The sequence below is a fragment of the Salvelinus fontinalis genome, chromosome 31 (genome assembly GCF_029448725.1).
Source record: "Salvelinus fontinalis isolate EN_2023a chromosome 31, ASM2944872v1, whole genome shotgun sequence".
Classification (NCBI taxonomy): Eukaryota; Metazoa; Chordata; class Actinopteri; order Salmoniformes; family Salmonidae; genus Salvelinus; species Salvelinus fontinalis.
In genome coordinates this window covers 36,842,828-36,863,930 of record NC_074695.1, presented here as the reverse complement: position 1 = coordinate 36,863,930, position 21,103 = coordinate 36,842,828, and the positions used below count along the sequence as shown (strand labels likewise).

Genomic DNA, 21,103 nt, shown 5'->3' with positions numbered 1-21,103 from the left:
TCCAAACCATGGAGCCCTATAGCCTCGGGGAGGATAAGTACAAAAGTGCAACTTTAACTGCCCTTCCCTTGTGCCGATTCCCGTTTTAGACATTTTTCCAGTCACTAATCTTCAAACTGCTTCACAGAAATTCAAAATATGGCTACAGATTATCAGATACAAATGTCTGACTTGCTTTGCAAGACTAAGAATGCAACTTCTCTACGCTCTCTCCTATGCATGTACTGTTGATTTTGTTACTGCAGTTGCCTTGTGTATATATTTGTGACAGTTCTTAAAAAGCAAATTTATGAGAGGCATTTTCCCACAAACTAGGATTGTGAACTAATAGTGCAGATACAGGACTCAGACTCAAAACATAAAATGGCCATGGTAGGCTTTAGGCTACAGACAAGTGCAAAATACTTGCCTATGCTGACATCTTGTGACTTCAAGGTGCACTGCAACATATAGTAATAACATTATGATAAACTGTTGACATTTTATTATCATACAGTAATGTATCTATAGTGGAACAAGCCATACCAAGACAACTGACACAATCAAGAAAACGCCAGTCAAGAGTGACAGACCATTTAATGATCTGTAAGTATGTTAAACAACCATTTTACAGTTTAAAATGTCCTCATAGAGGAACAGCAAAATACACAAATTATGAAATAAGATTTGATCAAAAGACAGTTTAAGATTTCTTTTTGTATTTTCTTGTCATTTGTATATCAAAATTAAGTGCCTTCAACATTACCATGAGAGTATTCAGCCTGCAGTAATATAAATATTTACAGCACAAAAACTGAGAATCATGGTTTACTTTCTGCATCGGTTCACAACTAGCTGTGTCTCTTTCAGACTGCCTTGTTTTGTCACACAAATCAAAATATGAGGACCCTGAACGGAGACAGTAATACGGGAAAGTACGCAAGAGCATAGATTGGGAACATGAGTATTTACAGCATTGGCTCAGGGAGACACTAGTTCAGAGAAAGGAAAGAGAGATGGACAGTTTACACATCCATTCCTGGCATTGTTTAAAGTTCAAGTCACATTTGTTGCCTCATGGATTGGATTTCCCCTTTACTTCTTCAAGTTAAGCATGCTACAGCTGTCATTTAGTAATTTGCTTTTTGACTTTGAGAACACATATTGGTATGCAGGAGTATTTTCAGAAGAACAGTAGGGGGCAGTGGAGGACACAAGGAGAGAGAAGGACTAAATGTACTAGTTTGTTAAACTGTATCCACAATTCAACATCAAATCGAACTGTTAATGGTACTCAATGGAAATGAGGACAGGATTTCACAATGGAGTAGCAGTAGGTTGTAACAGGTTGGGCTGATGAAGAAAATATATCAAAAACAGAGGCTATTACAGTAGATCTGAGTGACGAATACAAATTCAAGTATGAAAATAGGTTCATATTATTTAGATACATTGTGGTGATTTTTCCTTTGAAAAATACATTTTGGCACATAATCAATTCTAAAAACATTCAATTCATAAATGTCACTGGACTGAGTTTTGTTGGGGTCCTTGTCAGTTGCCACCCCCCTCCCCAACATTTTAAAAGTGATCATCTGTCATGTAATCCACTTGGTCTCCCTAAATCTTTTTAATCTTTAAACATTAGACTTGAAAAGGAGGCAAATACAAATTCTATATTCTTTATATATATATATATATATATATATATATATTTTTTTTTGTCCCCTGTTGAGGCATTAAGTATAAACTGTACAACTCAAAGTTCCCATATAGCTTCCTGGGGATGGAACATTGAGGAAAGCTAACTGGAAATGAAGTAGAAGGAAATTAAATTGGCAGATGGAAGAAGAATAAAAGCCGTACAAAAGATTGGTCACTGGAGCATGTCTATTATAATATGTGTCCTTTTTTTCTCAATCTGTAAAAATGTCATGTTTTTGATTTCCTTTTTGATTTTGTTTTCTCAACATAGAAAACAATAACGACCAGTCATTGCACTAAGAAAAAAAAGAAAAAAAATCAAACATTATTTAGATAAGAGTAAAAACATCCCTTAGCCATCCTTCTAATTTAGTTCCCTTGTCCCCTTCAATACTTAGAAAATCAAGATGCAATCCAGTTATCCTTCAACAATGGCAAAAGCGAAATGGATGATCATAGAATTGATCATCAAAACTCCTAATCCACCCTTCCGTATGCTCTCAGTGAAGGCAGAGAGTTGTGGAATCAGATGTGGTAGGATGATTTAAGGACTTGGTGAAGAGAAATACATATTTTAAAAACAAAAAATGGTCAAACCCATCCCAACTATGAGGCATTCCCAGTTTTCTAAACTGGATGAAAGTCCAAAAAGGCTGGTGTTGGCTTGGTGTGGGTTCAAGAAAATTGATTTTTTTTTATGGAGAGGTATTATACAGAGGCAATGACAATCATGAGGTGAGGGGAGATGCTGGAGATACTGTTGAGAAGGTCGGGGGCCAGCCGGCACAGGTGTCTCTCTGAGAACTCACACGGTGGGAAAATCTGCACCACATATGCCGGCTGGGGAAGGAATAGACAAAACACATGGTTTGAAGTCAGTTCAGTAGCATACTCCCATCTCCAACTAACGTTTACTTGAATACAGAAAGGAACATGTCTGTTTGAAAATGGATGCTTACATGGCATAACAGTCAATGCACAACATACCTGGTTCGAGCCGGGGTTGGGGACGTTAATGATCCCAGCTGCCTGTTTTTTCTGTAGGTAGGTGATGAAGCCTCCTTTCAGGAGAAGGGTCTGGCTGAGAACGTCCTCCTGATCTCGTCCACATGGCAGAGCTAGCAGGAGGCAGTAATCATTCTCCACCTGTAAACAACAACCCAATCAAATCGGTTGAGCTTTCTACTGAAATATTAAGCATGTTTACATTCACAGTTGTAATGAGAACTAGCTGCCTGAATAGAAAACATCACCAAAGAGCGTCCTAAAAATCGTGATAAAAATGCATTGTTTTAATGGCGAACAGCTAGCATCTCACCATCATCCTGCGAGCCACACCCTCCAGCTGGGATGCTTCCAGTCTCATCCTCTGTGCAATGCGGAGTGGGGCACCTCCCTCCAGGGGCGGCAGTGAGTGGTGAGTCAGCACATTGTTGCCTGAGACAAAGTGGAGCTGCACGGCAACTGAGTCATTCTTCAGTGCCAGCAAGCCTTGCCACACTATGGGGTATGTCTGCACAAACAAAAGTAGAGCAAAGACAGGTCAGATAAATAGGTTAAATCTTAAGTACAAGCAAAATTACCTAAACGGATTTCTAATTCTAATCTTACAAATGACGACTGAATGTCTTCAGTATTGTCCCTCTAGTAATTCTTCTAATTCCCATGATCAACCTCATTACCGTTAAAAGCTGCACCATATCGACGGACCGGTATCCTGAGTGCCCCAGTTTATCCTCAGGGCGCAACTCTGAGGAACTTGAGAGGGGTGTTGCTGGAGGGCTCGACATGAAGACTGGTGGGCCCTTCTGCAGAACTAACTCTTGCTTGTGGGAGAGAGCCATGGGAGATGTATAAGAGGGTGAAATGGTGTCCCTCTGTATCCGTGGCATGTGGGATAGGTCTATGGAGGTTGTGTGACGGAGGTGGGAGTTGTCCGATTTGGTTTCACATCCTCCACCAAGTGACCCAGCAGATAGTGACTGAGACAGCTTTCCCCTGTGGCTGAGATCAGCATCCTGAGGAAACAAATAAAAAACAAGATGTTTAGAAACATAAGTAATAAATAGGACTACAGTGATGCATGCATAGAAGTAATCATGTAGGAGAGAAACAATGTAATAGTAGAAGTCAACCCTAACTGAAAACACAATGGCAAAAACACTGAACAGGTGAAAGCTTGTAAACTAATGAACTTGCATGCATTGTTCTCTGACCTGGGAAGGTGTGATGCCGCGGGAAGCCAGGTTAAATCCCATCGAAGAGTGACTGGAAAAATGGGAGTGGAAGTCCCGCATATCCCTGTACACTGGGAAGGAGCCAGCGCCGCCTGGATGAATCAGCTGAACACCTTGAGGATGATGATGAGGAGACACCATAACAGGGACGGATGAATGGACCCCCATGATCCTGCTGCTCTCGGTATGAGGTGGGTGAGACATCTTTGCTTCCAATGGTTTTGGAGTCTCCTTCCCCATCTGTGTCATGCCTTTTCCAACCAAGGGACTATTGGAAGCAGCAGAGATGTTGGTAATTGAGGTTGCTCCTGCCTCAGGAGTTCGTGACTGACGTCCCTCTGCGATGGTGTGCTCTCCTAGCTGATGGTGCATCAGGATGCGCATGTCCCGTATGTCTCTGATGTCTCGGGAGGCCATGCTGTACTGGTCCAGATGTAGACCTGCGTGATGCAGCCCTCTCTGTTTCTCTGCCTGCATCATCATCACATCTGACTGGAGCTGGGGTGTAGAGGATCTGCACAGCCCCTGGTGGTAGTGCCTTATGTCCTCCTCGGCGCTGCGGTCTGAGGCTCCCCGAGTGGGGCCCACGTGGGACTGCACTACCATGTCTCTGATCACGGCTGGTATGTTGGAGCGCTGAGGAGGCCCAGTGTGGGAAGATGGTAGGAAATCTGCCCGTCTTCCGTAATTCATTCCAGAAAGGTGTGGGGTGTTCATCCTGACCTCGCCGTGAGAGAGGCGACCCATAGACACTGACTGGGTGACGCTATGCGACACTGGGGTCATGATAACAGACTGCTCTGGGTGGGGGTGGTGCATACTGGAGATGTACAGAGACATCTCAGGCATACCAGGATGCAAAACCATAGAGCTGCCATGGGGGGACATTGAGTTGCTGGGAGGGCAAACTTTGGCAAAGGGTGAAGGTGAGTGGCCTGTTGTTCGAGGGGAATAGGGTTCTTGCTTGAGGTGTGGGACTGACTGATCAGTTGGGGTACTGGGACTAGGACTCATACGGTTTCCAGTCAAAGATGGGTGATGTGGATTCATGATTGGACTGAGGTTGGATGTCCTGTGTGCCTTTGCCATATCCGCCAGCATTGGTATGGATTCTACTCCAAGCCCTTTCTTGTACATCAATACTTGAGGACTAGTGACCGGTTGTTGAATCATCTTTGGTTGAATCATCATTACTGTGCTACCCTGAAGTCCAGTGTGATATGACGACTCTGACTTGTCAGAACCAGGACTCTCCTGCTTAATGGTGGAGATGACAGGCTGAAAATTGTATGACTGGCCAGTTAAGAGTACCCCAGGGTGTCCGTACCCTGTGGGTGTCAGGGGTCCCTTGGGGGTGGAAGGCTGGGATGGGGTAAGCGGTTCTTGCTTAATCTGAGATTTAGAGACAGACTGCTGGAACTCTATGTCAACTGCACTGGCCGGTGGGATCTGGCTAATTTTGGCGCTGATCCGTTGAGGTCCCTCTGTTTTTTGCCCTGAGTAACTTAGTACTACCACACCCTGTGATGTATTCACCCTGAGGCCAGGAGTGGAGTCTGTGTTGTAGGGTGTGCTCTCAACTACAGACCATCCTCTGCTGTTCAAATCCTCTGCTGCATCCACTCCATGGTAACGATTGTTCTCGTTCATACTTGATCCGGATTTCTGTTTGGGTAAAGATAGGCCAGCATTACGGTTACTTAGGGAGATTCGAGGTGCTTCCTCAGTATCATAGGGCATTGGAATCCGGCTGATGACAGAGGTAGTAGGCGAAGAAATGACTGAATGCACTATCTTCTCTCCAAAGTTCTGATGGGTCTCAGTGAGCGGGGAAGGTTTTTGAAAAGTGGGATGTGGTACCAAAGGCGAGGTTCTGTCTTTAAGATGCTTGTGCCAAGCGGTCATTGTGTCAGACGAGTTCTCATTCTCTGACATGCGAATGTCTGCCAGCGTTGTCGTTAGGACTGTAGTAGGGATGGCATTGCTGTTTGATGCTGATACATATTTGGGCTCCATGAGGATCTTTCTTAGAGTGCTGGAGCTAGGGTCAATATCCGATGCCTTAGTATCAGGAGGCATGGGTGGATTTGCTGACTGGTTCCCAAGTGCAGTTACTGCTTGTGCAGGGGGGGTGACTACATTAACTTGAATTGCAGGAGTAGCATGAATTCTACTTTCTTCAGATCTGGGAAGCCAGTCTGGTGAAACAGGCATCGTGCCTGGGCGGGGTGGGGGGACATTCAATTGGGTTGGATATGGTTTGAGGGCAAGGGATGAAGAAAGAGCAGGGGATACTGCTGATAGCTGTAACTTTTTGAAATGAGGAGGACTCTTGGTGCTAGAGTGAAAGGCAGATTCTTCAGGTACGGGTTGTTCCACAGCAGGTTGTTCTGCCTCCTTAGGGGTGTCTACAGTCATGGTGCATGTGACATCCACTGTTGCTGTAGCAGTAGCTGCCTTAGAGTTGATGATTTCCATGTCTTTAGGAATGGACTCTGTTGGCTTGATAGGGGAGGTCTCAGCTTCTGGTACATCTTCAGTAGTCTCTCCCTTCCTGTTGATACAAGCCTTTCGTCCCCTGGACCTCTTTGGAGTCTTAGCTCTGACTGCTTTCCCTGTTTTCTTGGGTGTTTCTGGTGAAGGGGAATCATCTTGGGCAGAGGCCCCAGAGACAGATGATTCAGAGGCTTTAGCATCTGGCATCAAGGGCTTGACACTGGGAATCAGAACTCTCATCCCTGGGTCTGGGTCAATAATGTGTTTTTCTGGTTCCAAAACATCATCGGCAGAGGGTGAAACCAGTGGTGTAGGGACAAGTGCAGTGTAAGTGGGAGGAGCTGTGAACCCATCTGTATCAGTAGATATGTCTTCAGCAGTAATGGAATCAATGGCAGCAGCCAGTTCGGTTTCACTGGCAGGATTAGCAGACTTCTCCCCCTCCATTTCGTCCTCTGGTTCTACAGTGACAGGGGACAGTAGGGTACGTGGCTCTGCAGGTGGTTCCTTATAGGGTGGAATAGGTTTCTCAACTGAAAGTTTGGCAATATTCTCCACTGCCCGTTCCAGTTCCATCTGACGTGCCAAAAGAGCGGCTGCTGGGTCCACCGGTGGTTCAGGATCTAATAGAACGTAATTTTCCTCTGGGCTGAGCTCTGCTGCTTCTTTCAGATACTGAGTCCTTGTTTCTTCTTTATCTAGTATTCCTGGTTTGGCCTTTTTAACAGTGGTCTCAAAAGATTCAGACTCATCCTCCCCAGAGCAAAGCAACCCTTTCACATCATCTACGCTTACACGAATCTCAAAGTTTCTCAAGCAATGCAATTTATCCTCTGTCACCAATTTGGCATTTTGTGTCAACCTTGGTGCTTTTACTTTCCCACTCTTTTCAGATTGTTGTCTTTTCTCTACATGGGTAGATTCTATCCTCTCAATGTCCCCTTCAGATAACTTTTTTGCAATTTGATCAGTTAGATCTTTGACCGTTTTGTCTTTCTGTGTTGGCAAGCATTGCTTTGCTTCCTCTAATAATGTCCCTGCTTCTTCAGACTCATCTTTTATTTTGGGCTCAGGCTCTTCAGTATTATCACCCGACTTCTCTCCTGTTGATGTTGCACTCTCAGATTGTTTGTCTACTCTACTTGCTCTCCTGCCAACAGAGGTTCCAGTAGGTGAAGACACTTGAGCGGTCTGCACTTTCTGCATACGGGGTGAATGCCACCCCTCAGACATTCTTAAACCCTCTCCAGTGTTCACAGGCTCTTTGATATCAATGTCTTCCTTTGTTGCTTTCTGTGAGTCTCCTTTCCCTGGTGACACATCTTCCCCTTGCCTGCGTGACTTGGATGGGCGACCTCGCCTTGTGTTAGTAGATGTGTTCAATGTGTCCTGCTGCAGCTGCTGCACTGGTTCTTTGTCAACACCACGTTTACGTGTGGCGCGGGAATACTCCACCACCTCTTTACCTGGTGGCTGGGCCTCCCCTTCAGATGGTGTGGCATAAATAGACCGAACATTTCGGCGTCTAGTCCTTCCGGGGAATAGGCTTGATTCATTCTCAGGGTCAAGGGCATGAACTGGTGACTTGGCTGTGGTTATAGGCTCTGATGATATTTCTCCTTGTGGAGATGAAGACCTTTTCAGCTTCTCTCTGTCAATTCGCTCACTCTTTCGAGTAACTGGTTTCTCAGAGACAACTGTTTCGGGAGGCTTCAGGATTTGTGTTACGGACACATTTGGCTTAGCCCTTTTACTCTTGGGGTGTTTGCGAATTGGCTTTGCTGGTTTCAGTTCAGCCTCTGAAACTGGCATGTGAACCTCATGGGAAGCTTCAGATTTCTGAGGTGTGTCAAAGTCCTTACAATCTGGTTGGACCTCCAATTTTACCATGTTCATATTCTCTTCAATCGTGGGGGAAGCAGAACAGGGGAATTTGGCAGCCTCTGCATCAAAACAACTTAATGAGGCACCAGGAGTGGGAAGCTTATTATCAAAGAAAGATGCATGATCCACTGTAATATTGCTTTCAGTTGTAACTTTGGGTTCACATAATTCCTCTCTAGGTTCAACTTTAACCTCAGCCTCTGAAAGGACAGACCGTAGGGGTGTGATTACAATCGAGGATGGTGGTTGGATCTCTACTATTGGAGGAGATTGGGATAGGGACAAATCACAATTATGTTCCACTTTTTCCTCTTTAATCGGTGAGACAGTCTGTTCAGATGAGGAAGTTAAAACAGCCTCTTTCTCCTGCTGTGGCAATATCTCTCTGGGTGAAGGAAGAAACAGTGAAATTGGAAGGATGAGAGAAGGGCCGACTGATTTAATATCAGTCTTCTGCATGAACTCTGAAACCTTGGAAGACCCTTCTTGTTGTTCATTCTGAACTTCTTCTCCTTCACTCTTATCAACCACATCAACGCTTTCAATTTCTGGTGGAAAGTGGTCCCTTGAGGTCTCCTTCTGTTGTTGAAGCTCTAGAAAGCGGCTATGAAAAAGCACTATGGGCTCTTGAAGGTCCACTCCTCCTGGCTCAGGTTGTCCTTCGACAGAATCCTGTTTGGAAAGATGTCTACCAAATCCCGACTTAGGATCTGGATCTTTGCGCTCAAGATGTTGCAAACGCCGTGAATCTTGCTCAAAGATTGAACTATGAAGAAAACGAGAGGCAAACAGCTCCTGCCGTTGCTGATCCTCTGCTTTGGGGTCCTCCTTTTTGTCATCCAGTTTACCTTCAGAGTCAGTACGAATCTTCTTCTTCTTCATGTACCAAGACGGGATAGGTCGTGGTGCAGACTCTGCCTTTTCTTTGTCTGATCTACTGCGAAGACTTGCAAAGCAAGAGTCTCTGTCAAGAAAGGACCAATTATCCTCCCTTGAGGAGGACAATGACTTGGCTCGCTCAAGAAGTGCTTTTGTGTCTGGAGTTATAGTCTTATCTAATGCAAAAGAATAGAACTTATTCTTCTCCAAGGAGCCTGAGAAATTCAGGTCTGTCAACCTTTCTTCACGTTCCCTGAGGATAGAGGACAGTGAAGTGTTGGGCTTAGGGGAGTGGTTTTTGTTCTCCCCATCATTATCTGAGTCTGAATGTACTTCTCCAGGCTCTAGTTCACGCACAAGACGTTTGCGAATGCTTTCAGGTTTCACAATGCTACTGGGGAAGGTCATGTCCATTCTGAGGAAGTCAGATTTGATTCCGCTCTCCCATCGTTGAAGTAGCTCCTCATCACACCCAAGCAATGTTGTCTTAGACTTAGGAAATTCTGTGTTCGGGGAACTGAGACTATTTGGTGTCATATCCAAGCTGTATTTCAATGAATCTACATGCGAGTAGACTTTGTCCTCTTTTTCAGGAGAGTCTTTAGTCTCTTTATTGGTAACTGATTGTGATAACTGGGAAGCACACACTTCTTCATTTGAGGGAAAGTGACCAGAGCCAGAAAAGGTTGTGACACTCCGGCAAAGGTCTTCATTTAATTCCTGGGAAGACCTGTAGTGTTGTTCTCTCTTAGCACTTAGCAAATCAAAATCAAAACTATCAGATTTCTTACGTTTGTTAGATGGAGAATTATGTGTGACATCTTGACGTGATTTTCCTACCTCATGCAACAGACTGCGACATTCAAAGTCCTCTGTGTTGCTGCCTTGTGGGCTTTCAGTTTTATCTGATTTGTCAGGCTCTTCTAGCTTCTGCCAAAGCCGTTGGCTCTGTTTCATTTGTTTTTTGCAGCTCTGAGCGTGGTCAATGTCAGACGCAAGTCGTTCCTCAGTCTCCCCTATGCTTTTGTATAGTCCTACACCCTGCTCGCCATTGACTTCTTGCGGCTGTACCTTGAATGCGTCTTGTTCAAGACTCCCATCAGAGATTTTCATGAGACTTGAACTCCTCTGGATATTTGATCCCCAAAACTCAATTTTCAGACAGGGTGGGTCTAATGGATCGGTTTCATCTTCTGTTGGCTCTCCAAGTCGTGACTGAAGTTCCAAACTGAGTCCAAGGCCCATTCCCATGGAGACAATATCAGACTCTTGTTTATCTTTAGGACTAAAAACAGTAACAAGTCTCTCAGATTTAGCCTTGCAATGCTCTTTCTTATGAACCCCTTTTTGCAATAGGCTCTTGTCACCCTCATTCTCCTCTGCCATTGCACTGTCAGCTGGCTTCCTGAGTCCCAATCTACCACACTCTTCCTCTTCCTGACTGGCCCTCTTCAGTCGATCGGTCTTCAGCATGGATTCTTCAAAACGCCTCTTTCGTGCAGCTAGACGGTCAACATCCACAGAGTTAGAACCATCAAACCAAGGGCCAGCTTTCATATGTATTTTGGCTTTCATTTTAACATCATTTTCTACAACTTCAACCAGTCTTGCCATGTTTTTGTCTTTGGGCACCTTTCTATTATTGATTATATCTCCTTTTTGAGGCTTTATGTGAAAGGGAGGACTGTTCTGGTCACTTGAGGGTGATTCAAGACGAATACTGTCATTCCCACGTTTTTGTTTTTCTAGGACAGCATGACCAAGCGATTTTCCTTCCTTCTCCTTCACACGCGTTAGCTGCACCACACAAGGTGGTAGGTCTAGCTGTCCTTTGCCCGAGCCTTCTTTTTCCTTAGGAGGAAACTTGCTGACTTTGCTTCGAAGGCCTGGACTACCTTCTCTTTCAAGTTCAGGGTCCGTCTCAGGCGATGGAATGCTGGGAGATAGCAACTTAAATTTCCTCAGCCTCAGTTTCTCGCCTTTCTCCTTTTCACCCTTCTCCTTGCACCCGGCCCGCCTTTCCTTTTCACCGCCAATACCACGTTCAACTTCAAAGGATCTCTCCTTCTCTGGCTTATCACTCTTATTATACTGGTCAGGGTGTTCCTTGTCAGGCTTGTCAAATCTTGGAGGTGAGGGTGAACTGCAGCTGCCACTTTGCTCTGAGGATCTACAGCAAATGCGGCGATCAGAGTCACTTGGTAGACGCTCAGAGAGAGAGGGGGACACTGTAGGACTGACAGGGCGATTAGGGTGAGAAGGGCTCTGGCTGTGTTCAATTGTCCTCCGCCCATGGTCACGTTCACGGTCTGTTTCAAAGCGCTCCCTCTCACGCTCCCTCTGCAAGTAACTGTATTTGCGGATGTCCTGCTCATAGGGGTCTCTGTGATCTCTGTATTCACGCGGGTCATCAAAGTAATGTGGGTCATAGAAATCTCCCTGGTATGGGTCCCATTCAGTGTAGGACTCGCGGCTTCTGGCAGGTAACTTGCGACGGGGGTCTTCTATTAAGGCTCCTCCAGGTGTTCGCACATTGTTGTCAAAGAATGGCCGTTCAATTGCAATCTCATATTGCGGCCTGCGTTCATCACTGAAAAACACAAAAATATACTTAGGAACCAAAATTATTATATTATTTTTCAATGGGGATCTGTGACAAAGGAAAACTAGAGCTAAATTATACAAACCTTCCTTCAGATAGGATTTCATAGAAGTCACGAATGTCCTGCCCAGATGCCTGCATTGAGCGATAGAAAGCCATCTGACTTTCCTGATTGGCAAAGTCCACCTGCAAACAAAACACATGGAAATTGATAAGGCAGACAAAAATTATTGTTTGGACTATGGTCTTCAATCATTTGGCCTATTCCCCCAACCAACAGGCATTCTAGTTCAAAATATGTTTTTTCTGCTGACCTTAATTTTGTTGCCACCAATCTTCCAACCCTTGGTCTCTTTGACAGCGGCCTGTGCATATTCAATGTTTTTATACAGGATAAGGGCCATTCCTTTGGGTCTGTCAAATACAACCTGTGGTGGGAGGGGAGAGAAGTATGACAACATTTGGTAAAACTATATGATCTTCCTTTAGATAACATGTGGAATGAAATGAAATGTGTCATGAGAAAATGGCTTAAACAGGAAAAGCAGCAGGCTTACCTTGACAACATGTCCATAACGACAGAAATGACGAGTGAGATACTGCTCTGTGATGTTGGAGGCTAAACCATCCAACCAAACACAAGTTGTGGGCATGCTTTTTCCAAATCCCAGCTGTAAAAATAGGGATAAATAACATATCAACAATATTATCCTGTTGACAATACTCCTGTCACTACTATCAACAACTAAAATCTCAGTTGTACATTCAAAATAAGTGTTTTGTGTAAAATGTGAGTTATAATGCTGTCCTCACCTTTAGCCTATTGTTGCAGAGGTACTCTCCATCCATCTTCGTTATGGCCTTACAAACACTGCCAATGTCACAGTACTGTAGAAAGGCATACTGAGGGGCACCATTCACTTTCTTGATGTCAATATCCTATGTGAATGGAAAGAAAGGCAACACTAAATTTAGAGAGGCAGTGTTGAATTAGGCAATTCCTCCCTCACAAAATCTCCTTTGCAACATGCAGAATGTATTTTACATACCACTATCTCCCCAAAACGCTGAAAGATATTGAGCAGGTCATGGTGGCTGGTGGTCTTTTCCAGGTTGCCAATAAACAGAGTTCGTGTGGCTTTGGGGTGAAACTCGTCTATCCTCTCATCCAGAGGCCGGAACTCATTCTCGCTTTCAGTCTCTAAAAAGAGAAATTAATGTTTTCATAAACCTGTTTAAATAATGTTTAAAAAGGTAGAGCCCAGAGATTTTCCTGGTCAGGTTAAGCGGTTAGGAAAAACTTAAGCCACTTTATATACCAGTTGTGGACGCACCAGGGCCATTCCAGATGATGACCTCAATTTGCATGCCAAAAAACAGCTTCCCCTTTGACACGCCAAGGGCCTTCTCCTGGTCCTCTTGCTGGCGAAAGAACACAAGTCCATAGCGCTCCTCTAAAGCTCCATTGATTTGCACAGACGTCACCTTCCCATACTTCTTGAACTCATGGAACAGGCCATCCTTCAGACTTGTATCTGAAAGAGGGGAAAAAGACAATATAAAAGCTTGACAAAATACTTTGTGGTGCATACAGTGCACTCGGAAAGTATTCAGACCCCTTCACTTTTTCCACATTTTGTTACATTACAGCCATATTCTAAAATGGATTAACTATGGCTGCAATCCCGGTAACGGGATGATATGACAACAGCCAGTGAAAGTGCAGGGCACCAAATTCAAAAAAACAGAAATCTCATAATTAAAATTCCTCAGACATACATGTTTCTTATACCATTTTAAAGGTAATCTTGTTGCTAATCCCACCAAAGTGTCCGATTTCAAATATGCTTTTCAGCGAAAGCACTACAACAATTATGTTAGGTCACACCAAACCACAATAAGCACAGCCATTTTTCCAGCCAAAGATAGCAGTCACAAAAAGCAGAAATATAGCTAAAATTAATCACTAACCTTTGATGATCTTCATCAGATGACACTCATAGGACTTCATGTTACACAATACATGCATGTTTTGTTTGATAAAGTTCATATTTATATAAAAAAAATCTGAGTTTACATTGGCGTGTTACATTCACTAGTTCCAAAAACATCCAGTGATAGTGCATAGCCACATTGTTTCAACATAAATACTCATCATAAATGTAGATGATAATACAAGTTATACACATGGAATTATAGATATACCTCTCCTTAATGCAACCGCTGTGTCAGATATCCAAAAGAACTTTACGGAAAAAGCAAACCATGCAATAATCTGAGACGGAGCTCAGAACAAGAGTCAAATTAGCCGCCATGTTGGAGTCAACAGAAACCAGAAATTACATGATAAATGTTTCCTTACCTTTGATGATCTTCATCAGAATGCAGTCCTAGGAATCGCAGGTCCACAATAAATGCTTGATTTGATCGATAATGTCCTTTAATTATGTCCAATTAGCTACTTGGTTAGCACGTTTGGTAAACAATTCCAAAGTCACAAAGCACGTTCACTAAAACGTGACGAAATGTCCAAAAGTTCCGTAACAGTCAGTAGAAACATGTCAAACGATGTATTGAATCAATTTGTAGAATGTTGTTAACATACATCTTGAATAACGTTCCAACCGGAGAATTACATTGACTTCAGATGAGCGATGGAACGGAGCTGCCTCTCGCGTGAACGCGCGTGGTCACCTCATGGCAGTGGTTACTCATTCCTGTCTCCTTCGGCCCCCCTTCACAGTAGAGTCATCAGACAAAGTTATATTGACTGTTGACATCTAGTGGAAGCCGTAGGAAGTGAAAACTCATCCATATCTCGCTGTAATTTCAATGGGAGCTTGGTTGAAAATCTACCAGCCTCAGAAAAAATCCAAACAGGAAGGGGAACTTCTCAGGTTTTTGCCTGCCATATGAGTTCTTTTATACTCACAGACATAATTCAAACCGTATTAGAAACTTCTGAGTGTTTTCTATCCAATACTAATAATAATATGCATATATTAGCAACTATGACTGAGGAGCAGGCCGTTTACTCTGGGCACCTCTGTGCACATTTCATCCAAGCTACTCAATACTGCCCCTGCAGCCATAAGAAGTTAAAACATATGTTATCTTCAATCTACACACAATACCCCATAATGACAAAGTGAAAACAGGTTTTAAGAAATTGCAAATTGCAAATGTATAAAAAATATATAACAAAAAAAATACGTATTTACATACAGTTGAAGTCGGATGTTTACATACACCTTAGCCAAATACATTTAAACTCAGTTTTTCACAATTCCTGACATTTAATCCTAGTAAAAATTCCCTGTCTTAGGTCCGTTAGGATCACTACTTTATTTTAAGAATGTGAAATGTCAGAATAATAGTAGAGAGAATGATTCATTTCAGCTTTTATTTCTTTCATCACATTCCCAGTGGGTCAGAAGTTTACATACACTCAGTTAGTATTTGGTAGCATTGCCTTTAAATTGTTTAACTTGGGTCAAACGTTTTGTGTAGCCTTCCACAAGCTTCCCACAATAAGTTGGGTGAATTTTGGCCCATACCTCCTGACAGAGCTGGTGTAAGTAACTGAGTCAGGTTTGTAGGCCTCCTTGCTCGCGTTATCAGTTCTGCCCAAAAATGTTCTATAGGATTGAGGTCAGCGATTTGTGATGGCCACTCCAATACCTTGACTTTGTTGTCTTTAAGCCCTTTTGCCACAACTTTGGAAGTATGCTTCGGGTCATTGTCCATTTGGAAGACCCATTTGCGACCAAGCTAAAACTTCCTGACTGATATCTTGAGATGTTGCTTCAATATATCCACATAATGTTCCTTCTTCATGATGCCATCTATTTAGTTAAGTGCACCAGTCCCTCCTGCAGCAAAGCACCCCCACAACATGATGCTACCACCCCCATGCTTCATGGTTGGGATGGTGTTCTTCGGCTTTCAAGCGTCCCCCTTTTCCTCCAAACATAATGATGGTCATTATGGCCAAACAGTTTTATTTTTGTTTATCAGACCAGATGACAATTGTCCAAAAAGTACAATCTTGTTTTTTCTTCATCATTATGACGTATTGTATGTAGATTGATGAGGGAAAAAAACTATTAATCCATTTTGTAACGGTTTCTCTCCTCCTCTTCGTCTGAAGAGGAGGAGTAGGGATCAGACCAAAATGCAGCGTGTTGTGAAGACATGATGAATATTTATTAAAGCAAAGACGAACACGAAAAAACACTTGGAAAATTACAAAACAACAAAACGATGTAGACAGACCTGAACATGTGAACTTACATAAACACGAAGAACGCACGAACAGGAACAGACTAACCAAACGAACGAAAACGAAACAGTCCCGTGTGGTGCGACAGACACAGACACAGGAACAATCACCCACAAACAAACAGTGAGAACAGCCTACCTTAATATGGTTCTCAATCAGAGGAAACGTCAAACACCTGCCTCTAATTGAGAACCATATCAGGCAACACATTTAACCCAACATAGAAACACATAACATAGAATGCCCACCCCAACTCACGCCCTGACCAACTAAACACATACAAAAACAAGGAAAACAGGTCAGGAACGTGACAGAACCCCCCCTCAAGGTGCGAACTCCGGGCGCACCACCTAAAGTCTAGGGGAGGGTCTGGGTGGGCATCTGTCCACGGTGGCGGCTCCGGCTCCGGACGTGGTCCCCACCCCACCATAGTCAAACCCCGCTTCCATAGCCTCCACCAAATGGCCACCCTCCAAATTAACCCCACCGGATTTAGGAGCAGCACCGGATTAAGGGGCAACACCGGAATGAGGGGCAACACCGGAATGAGGGGCAGCTCCGGACTGAGGGGTAGCTCCGGACTGAGGGGCAGCTCCGGACTGAGGGGCAGCTCCGGACTGAGGGGCTGCTCCGGACTGAGGGGCTGCTCATGGCTTGCTGACGGCTCGGGCTGCTCATGGCTGGCTGACGGCTCTGGCTGCTCATGGCTGGCTGACGGCTCTGGCTGCTCATGGCTGGCTGACGGCTCTGGCTGCTCATGGCTGGCTGGCGGCTCTGGCTGCTCATGGCTGGCTGGCGGCTCTGGCTGCTCATGGCTGGCTGGCGGCTCTGGCTGCTCATGGCTGGCTGGCGGCTCTGGCTGCTCATGGCTGGCTGGCGGCTCTGGCTGCTCATGGCTGGCTGGCGGCTCTGGCTGCTCATGGCTGGCTGGCGGCTCTGGCTGCTCATGGCTGGCTGGCGGCTCTGGCTGCTCATGGCTGGCTGGCGGCTCTGGCTGCTCATGGCTGGCTGGCGGCTCTGGCTGCTCCTATCTGGCGGAAGGCTCTGGCTGCTCCTATCTGGCGGAAGGCTCTGGCTGCTCCTGTCTGGCGGAAGGCTCTAGTGGCTCCTGTCTGGCGGAAGGCTCTAGCGGCTCCTGTCTGGCGGACGGCTCTAGCGGCTCCTGTCTGGCAGACGGCTCTGAAGGCTCAGGACAGACGGGCGGCTTTGAAGGCTCAGTACAGACGGGCGGCTTTGAAGGCTCAGGACAGACGGGCAGTTCAGGCGGGACTTGGCAGACGGCCAGCTCAGACGGCGTTGGGCAGACGGGCAGTTCAGGCGCCGCTGGGCAGACGGCAGACTCTGGCCGGCTGAGGCGCACTGTAGGCCTGGTGCGTGGTGCCGGAACTGGAGGTACCGGGCTAAGGACACGCACCTTCAGGCTAGTGCGGGGAGCAGCAACAGGACGCACAGGACTCTGGAGGCGCACAGGAGGCTTGGTGCGTGGTACCGGAACTGGAGGTACTGGGCTGGAGACACGCACCACAGGGCTAGTGCGTGGAGGAGGAACAGGGCTCTGGAGACGCACAGGAAGCTTGGTGCGTGGTGCCGGAACTGGTGGTACCGGGCTGAAGACACGCACCATAGGGCTAGTGCGTAGAGGAGGAACAGGGCTCTGGAGACGCACAGGAAGCCTGGTGTGTGGTGTAGGCACTGGTGGTACTGGGCTGGGGCGGGGAGGTGGCGCCGGATATACCGGACCATGCAGGCGTACTGGCTCCCTTGAGCACTGAGCCTGCCCAACCTTACCTGGTTGTATGCTCCCCGTAGCCCGACCAGTGCGGGGAGGTGGAATAACCCACACTGGTCTATGTAGGCGAACCGGGAACACCATGCGTAAGACTGGTGCCATGTATCCTGGTGCCGTGGTGCCGTGCTGGTGCCGTGACATCCGGCTCAATACTCAATCTAGCCCTGCCAGTGCGGGGAGGTGGAATAACCCGCACCGGGCTATGCACACGTACAGGAGACACCGTGCGCTCTACCGCATAACACGGTGTCTGCCCGTACTCTCGCTCTCCACGGTAAGATCGGGAAGTTGGCGCAGGTCTCCTACCTGACTTCGCCACACTACCCTTTATCCCCCCCCCCCCCCCCCAAGAAATTTTTGGGCTTGACTAACAGGCTTCCTACCGCGTCGTCGTGCTGCCTCCATTCGCCGGTATCCCTCCTCACACTGCGCCAGAGAATCCCAGGCGGGCTCCGGCACTCTCCTTGGGTCGATCGCCCACCTGTCGATCTCCTCCCACGTAGTGTAGCCCAGATCCTTCTCCTGCTTCCGGGCTAGCTCCTCAAAACGCTGCCTCTCTGCTTTCGCTGCTTCCAGCTCAGCTTTGGGGCGGCGATATTCTCCTGGCTGTGCCCATGGACCCTTACCGTCCAACATTTCCTCCCATGTCCAGAAATCCTGCGATCGCTGTTGCTTTCTCCCACGCCGCTTGGTCCTTGGTTGGTGGGTGATTCTGTAACGGTTTCTCTCCTCCTCTTCGTCTGAAGAGGAGGAGTAGGGATCAGACCAAAATGCAGCGTGTTGTGAAGACATGATGAATATTTATTAAAGCAAAGACGAACACGAAGAAACACTTGGAAAATTACAAAACAACAAAACGACGTAGACAGACCTGAACATGTGAACTTACATAAACACGAAGAACGCACGAACAGGAACAGACTAATCAAACGAACGAAAACGAAACAGTCCCATGTGGTGCGACAGACACAGACACAGGAACAATCACCCACAAACAAACAGTGAGAACAGCCTACCTTAATATGGTTCTCAATCAGAGGAAACGTTAAACACCTGCCTCTAATTGAGAACCATATCAGGCAACACATTTAACCCAACATAGAAACACATAACATAGAATGCCCACCCCAACTCACGCCCTGACCAACTAAACGTGGTCCCGTGTGGCTCAGTTGGTAGAGCATGGCGCTTGCAACGCCAGGGTTGTGGGTTCATTCCCCACGGGGGGACCAGGATGAATATGTATGAACTTTCCAATTTGTAAGTCGCTCTGGATAAGAGCGTCTGCTAAATGACTTAAATGTAAATGTAAATGTAAACACATACAAAAACAAGGAAAACAGGTCAGGAACGTGACACATTTTAAGAATAAGGCTGTAACGTAACAAAAAACGTGGAAAATGTCAAGGGGTCTGAATACTTTACGAATATACTGTACATAGAGACTAATTCATATCTGCAGTACAAAGAGCCTCAACAACAATGTCATTAACTCAACAAATTAAATTATTGCCAAAACCTAACAGTGTATTGACCCTGTAGTCTAGACTAGACAATGTATGGTATATACACAGCAGAAAAGGGGTCAAATCCTCACCTGTAGAACGCACAGGAAGATTCTGGACCTTGACACCAAAACTTTTTCGAGGCTCATCCTTGTCAACGGCAGATAAAGCCAGAGCTGAAGGTGCAGGGACAGCAGCAGACTGAACTGAACGTGCTGGGGAGTCATCACTCGAACTACTGCTGGAATCACTGCTGCCGGAGAGGAACAGAGGCTTAATGGAAAATAGCATACTGTGAATGTCACAGAATCTCACATATCAGACATAATTCAGAAATGGTGTACTTTTGTCTGAACAATTACAAAAGATTTTGATATAGCTCACAGATCTGATGTATATCGTAAACATCCTCAATCCATTACACACTCAACAATCAGGTTTGTTTGAACAACCTTCTATATGAGGTTGGAAATAATGATGGTTAAACTAACATAAAGATATGTAATACCATTACTTGTCTTGCAGTGGCACTGTTATCGGCCCAATTCATCAACATGAAATTAAATCTGTTTTGATACAGGGTTTTTTTCTATTCATATGTTGAAGCAGAATATTCTGCATAACCGTTCACCGGTTAATATACAAATTATCCCACGAGTGCATTAAGGCTTGAAATATTGGCCACCATTGTTCCAATTTCACAAAATGTTCAGCAGGTCGTGCCCATATGGATTTTAATCAAATCACCTTGACTAACAACCAAGGTTGGGAGAGTAGCATAGAACTACTACAATAGGGAAAATAGAGAGCAATTTGGTCGGAAGACTGCTTGTGCTGTTAAATCGTGCTGTAAAATGATATGTATGTGTGGCGTACAGAGATGAGTTAGTCATTCAAAAATCATGTTTAACACTATTATTGCACACAGAAAGTCCATGCAACTTAATATGTGACTTGTTAACTTTTTATGGCTGCAGGGGCAGTATTGAGTAGCGCTGATAAAAGGTGCCCATTTCAAACAGCCTCGTACTCAATTCTTGCTCATACAATATGCATATTATTATTACTATTGGATAGAAAACACTCTCTAGTTTCTAAAACCGTTTGAATTATATCTGTGAGTCAAACAGAACTCATTTGGCACAAACTTCCTGACCAGGAAGTGGAAAGTCTGAAATTGATGCTCTGTTCTACTTCCTGCCTATACATGGGCATGATACGTATTAGTATACGTGCACTTCATACACCTTCCCCTGGATGTCAAGAGGCGGTGAGAGAAGAAATTTTGTGTTTATCCTGGTCTGAAGTGGAATACAAGCTCTTTGTATGACGTGTCCGCCCATTTCCTGTTTTCTGGAGAGAGCGAAAGGGGACTTGGATTTGCCTTCTGTTTAGCTGCTGTAATAGGCGACTAATATCTCCGGCTTTGATTTTATTTGATACATGTGACCATATCATCGTAAAGTATGTTTTTTCAATATAGTTTCATCAGATTATTGAAACATTTTCGGGAGTTTTGCCGTGTTCCGTTCTCTTCCGTTTGTTGACATGGAGAGCTTCGAGCCACTTGGCAAGTGTGCTTGCTAAATCGAGAGGGAAAATGAACGTTCTAAATCCAAACGATTGTTCTTGACAAAGGACACCTTGTCCAACATTCTGATGGAAGATCACCAAAAGTAAGAAACATTTTATGATGCTATTTCATATATCTGTCGTGCATGTGAACTAGTCGCCGGCGCCCAACTT

The 21,103-nt window shown here is 45.2% G+C and overlaps 1 protein-coding gene across 6 annotated transcripts in view; it reads right to left on the bottom strand.

The window, feature by feature from the left end:
- Window positions 1–557: 557 nt before the first annotated feature.
- Window positions 558–21,103, bottom strand: part of LOC129830155 (msx2-interacting protein-like) — a 45,185-nt gene continuing 24,639 nt past the window's right edge. For 2 of the 6 annotated variants that reach the window (XM_055892471.1, XM_055892475.1), the window contains 12 exons: window positions 19,450–19,610; window positions 13,101–13,316; window positions 12,831–12,982; window positions 12,595–12,720; window positions 12,339–12,452; window positions 12,096–12,209; window positions 11,867–11,967; window positions 3,900–11,769; window positions 3,366–3,701; window positions 3,002–3,196; window positions 2,671–2,829; window positions 558–2,523 (listed from right to left, as the gene is read on the bottom strand). In XM_055892471.1, coding sequence (XP_055748446.1) covers window positions 2,392–2,523; window positions 2,671–2,829; window positions 3,002–3,196; window positions 3,366–3,701; window positions 3,900–11,769; window positions 11,867–11,967; window positions 12,096–12,209; window positions 12,339–12,452; window positions 12,595–12,720; window positions 12,831–12,982; window positions 13,101–13,316; window positions 19,450–19,610 — 9,676 coding nt within the window. In that variant the 3' untranslated portion in view covers window positions 558–2,391. Of the gene's footprint in view, window positions 2,524–2,670; window positions 2,830–3,001; window positions 3,197–3,365; window positions 3,702–3,899; window positions 11,770–11,866; window positions 11,968–12,095; window positions 12,210–12,338; window positions 12,453–12,594; window positions 12,721–12,830; window positions 12,983–13,100; window positions 13,317–18,478; window positions 19,419–19,449; window positions 19,611–21,103 lie in introns of those variants that run through there. The other 4 variants (XM_055892473.1, XM_055892472.1, XM_055892474.1 and 1 more) reach the window with 4 other exon arrangements.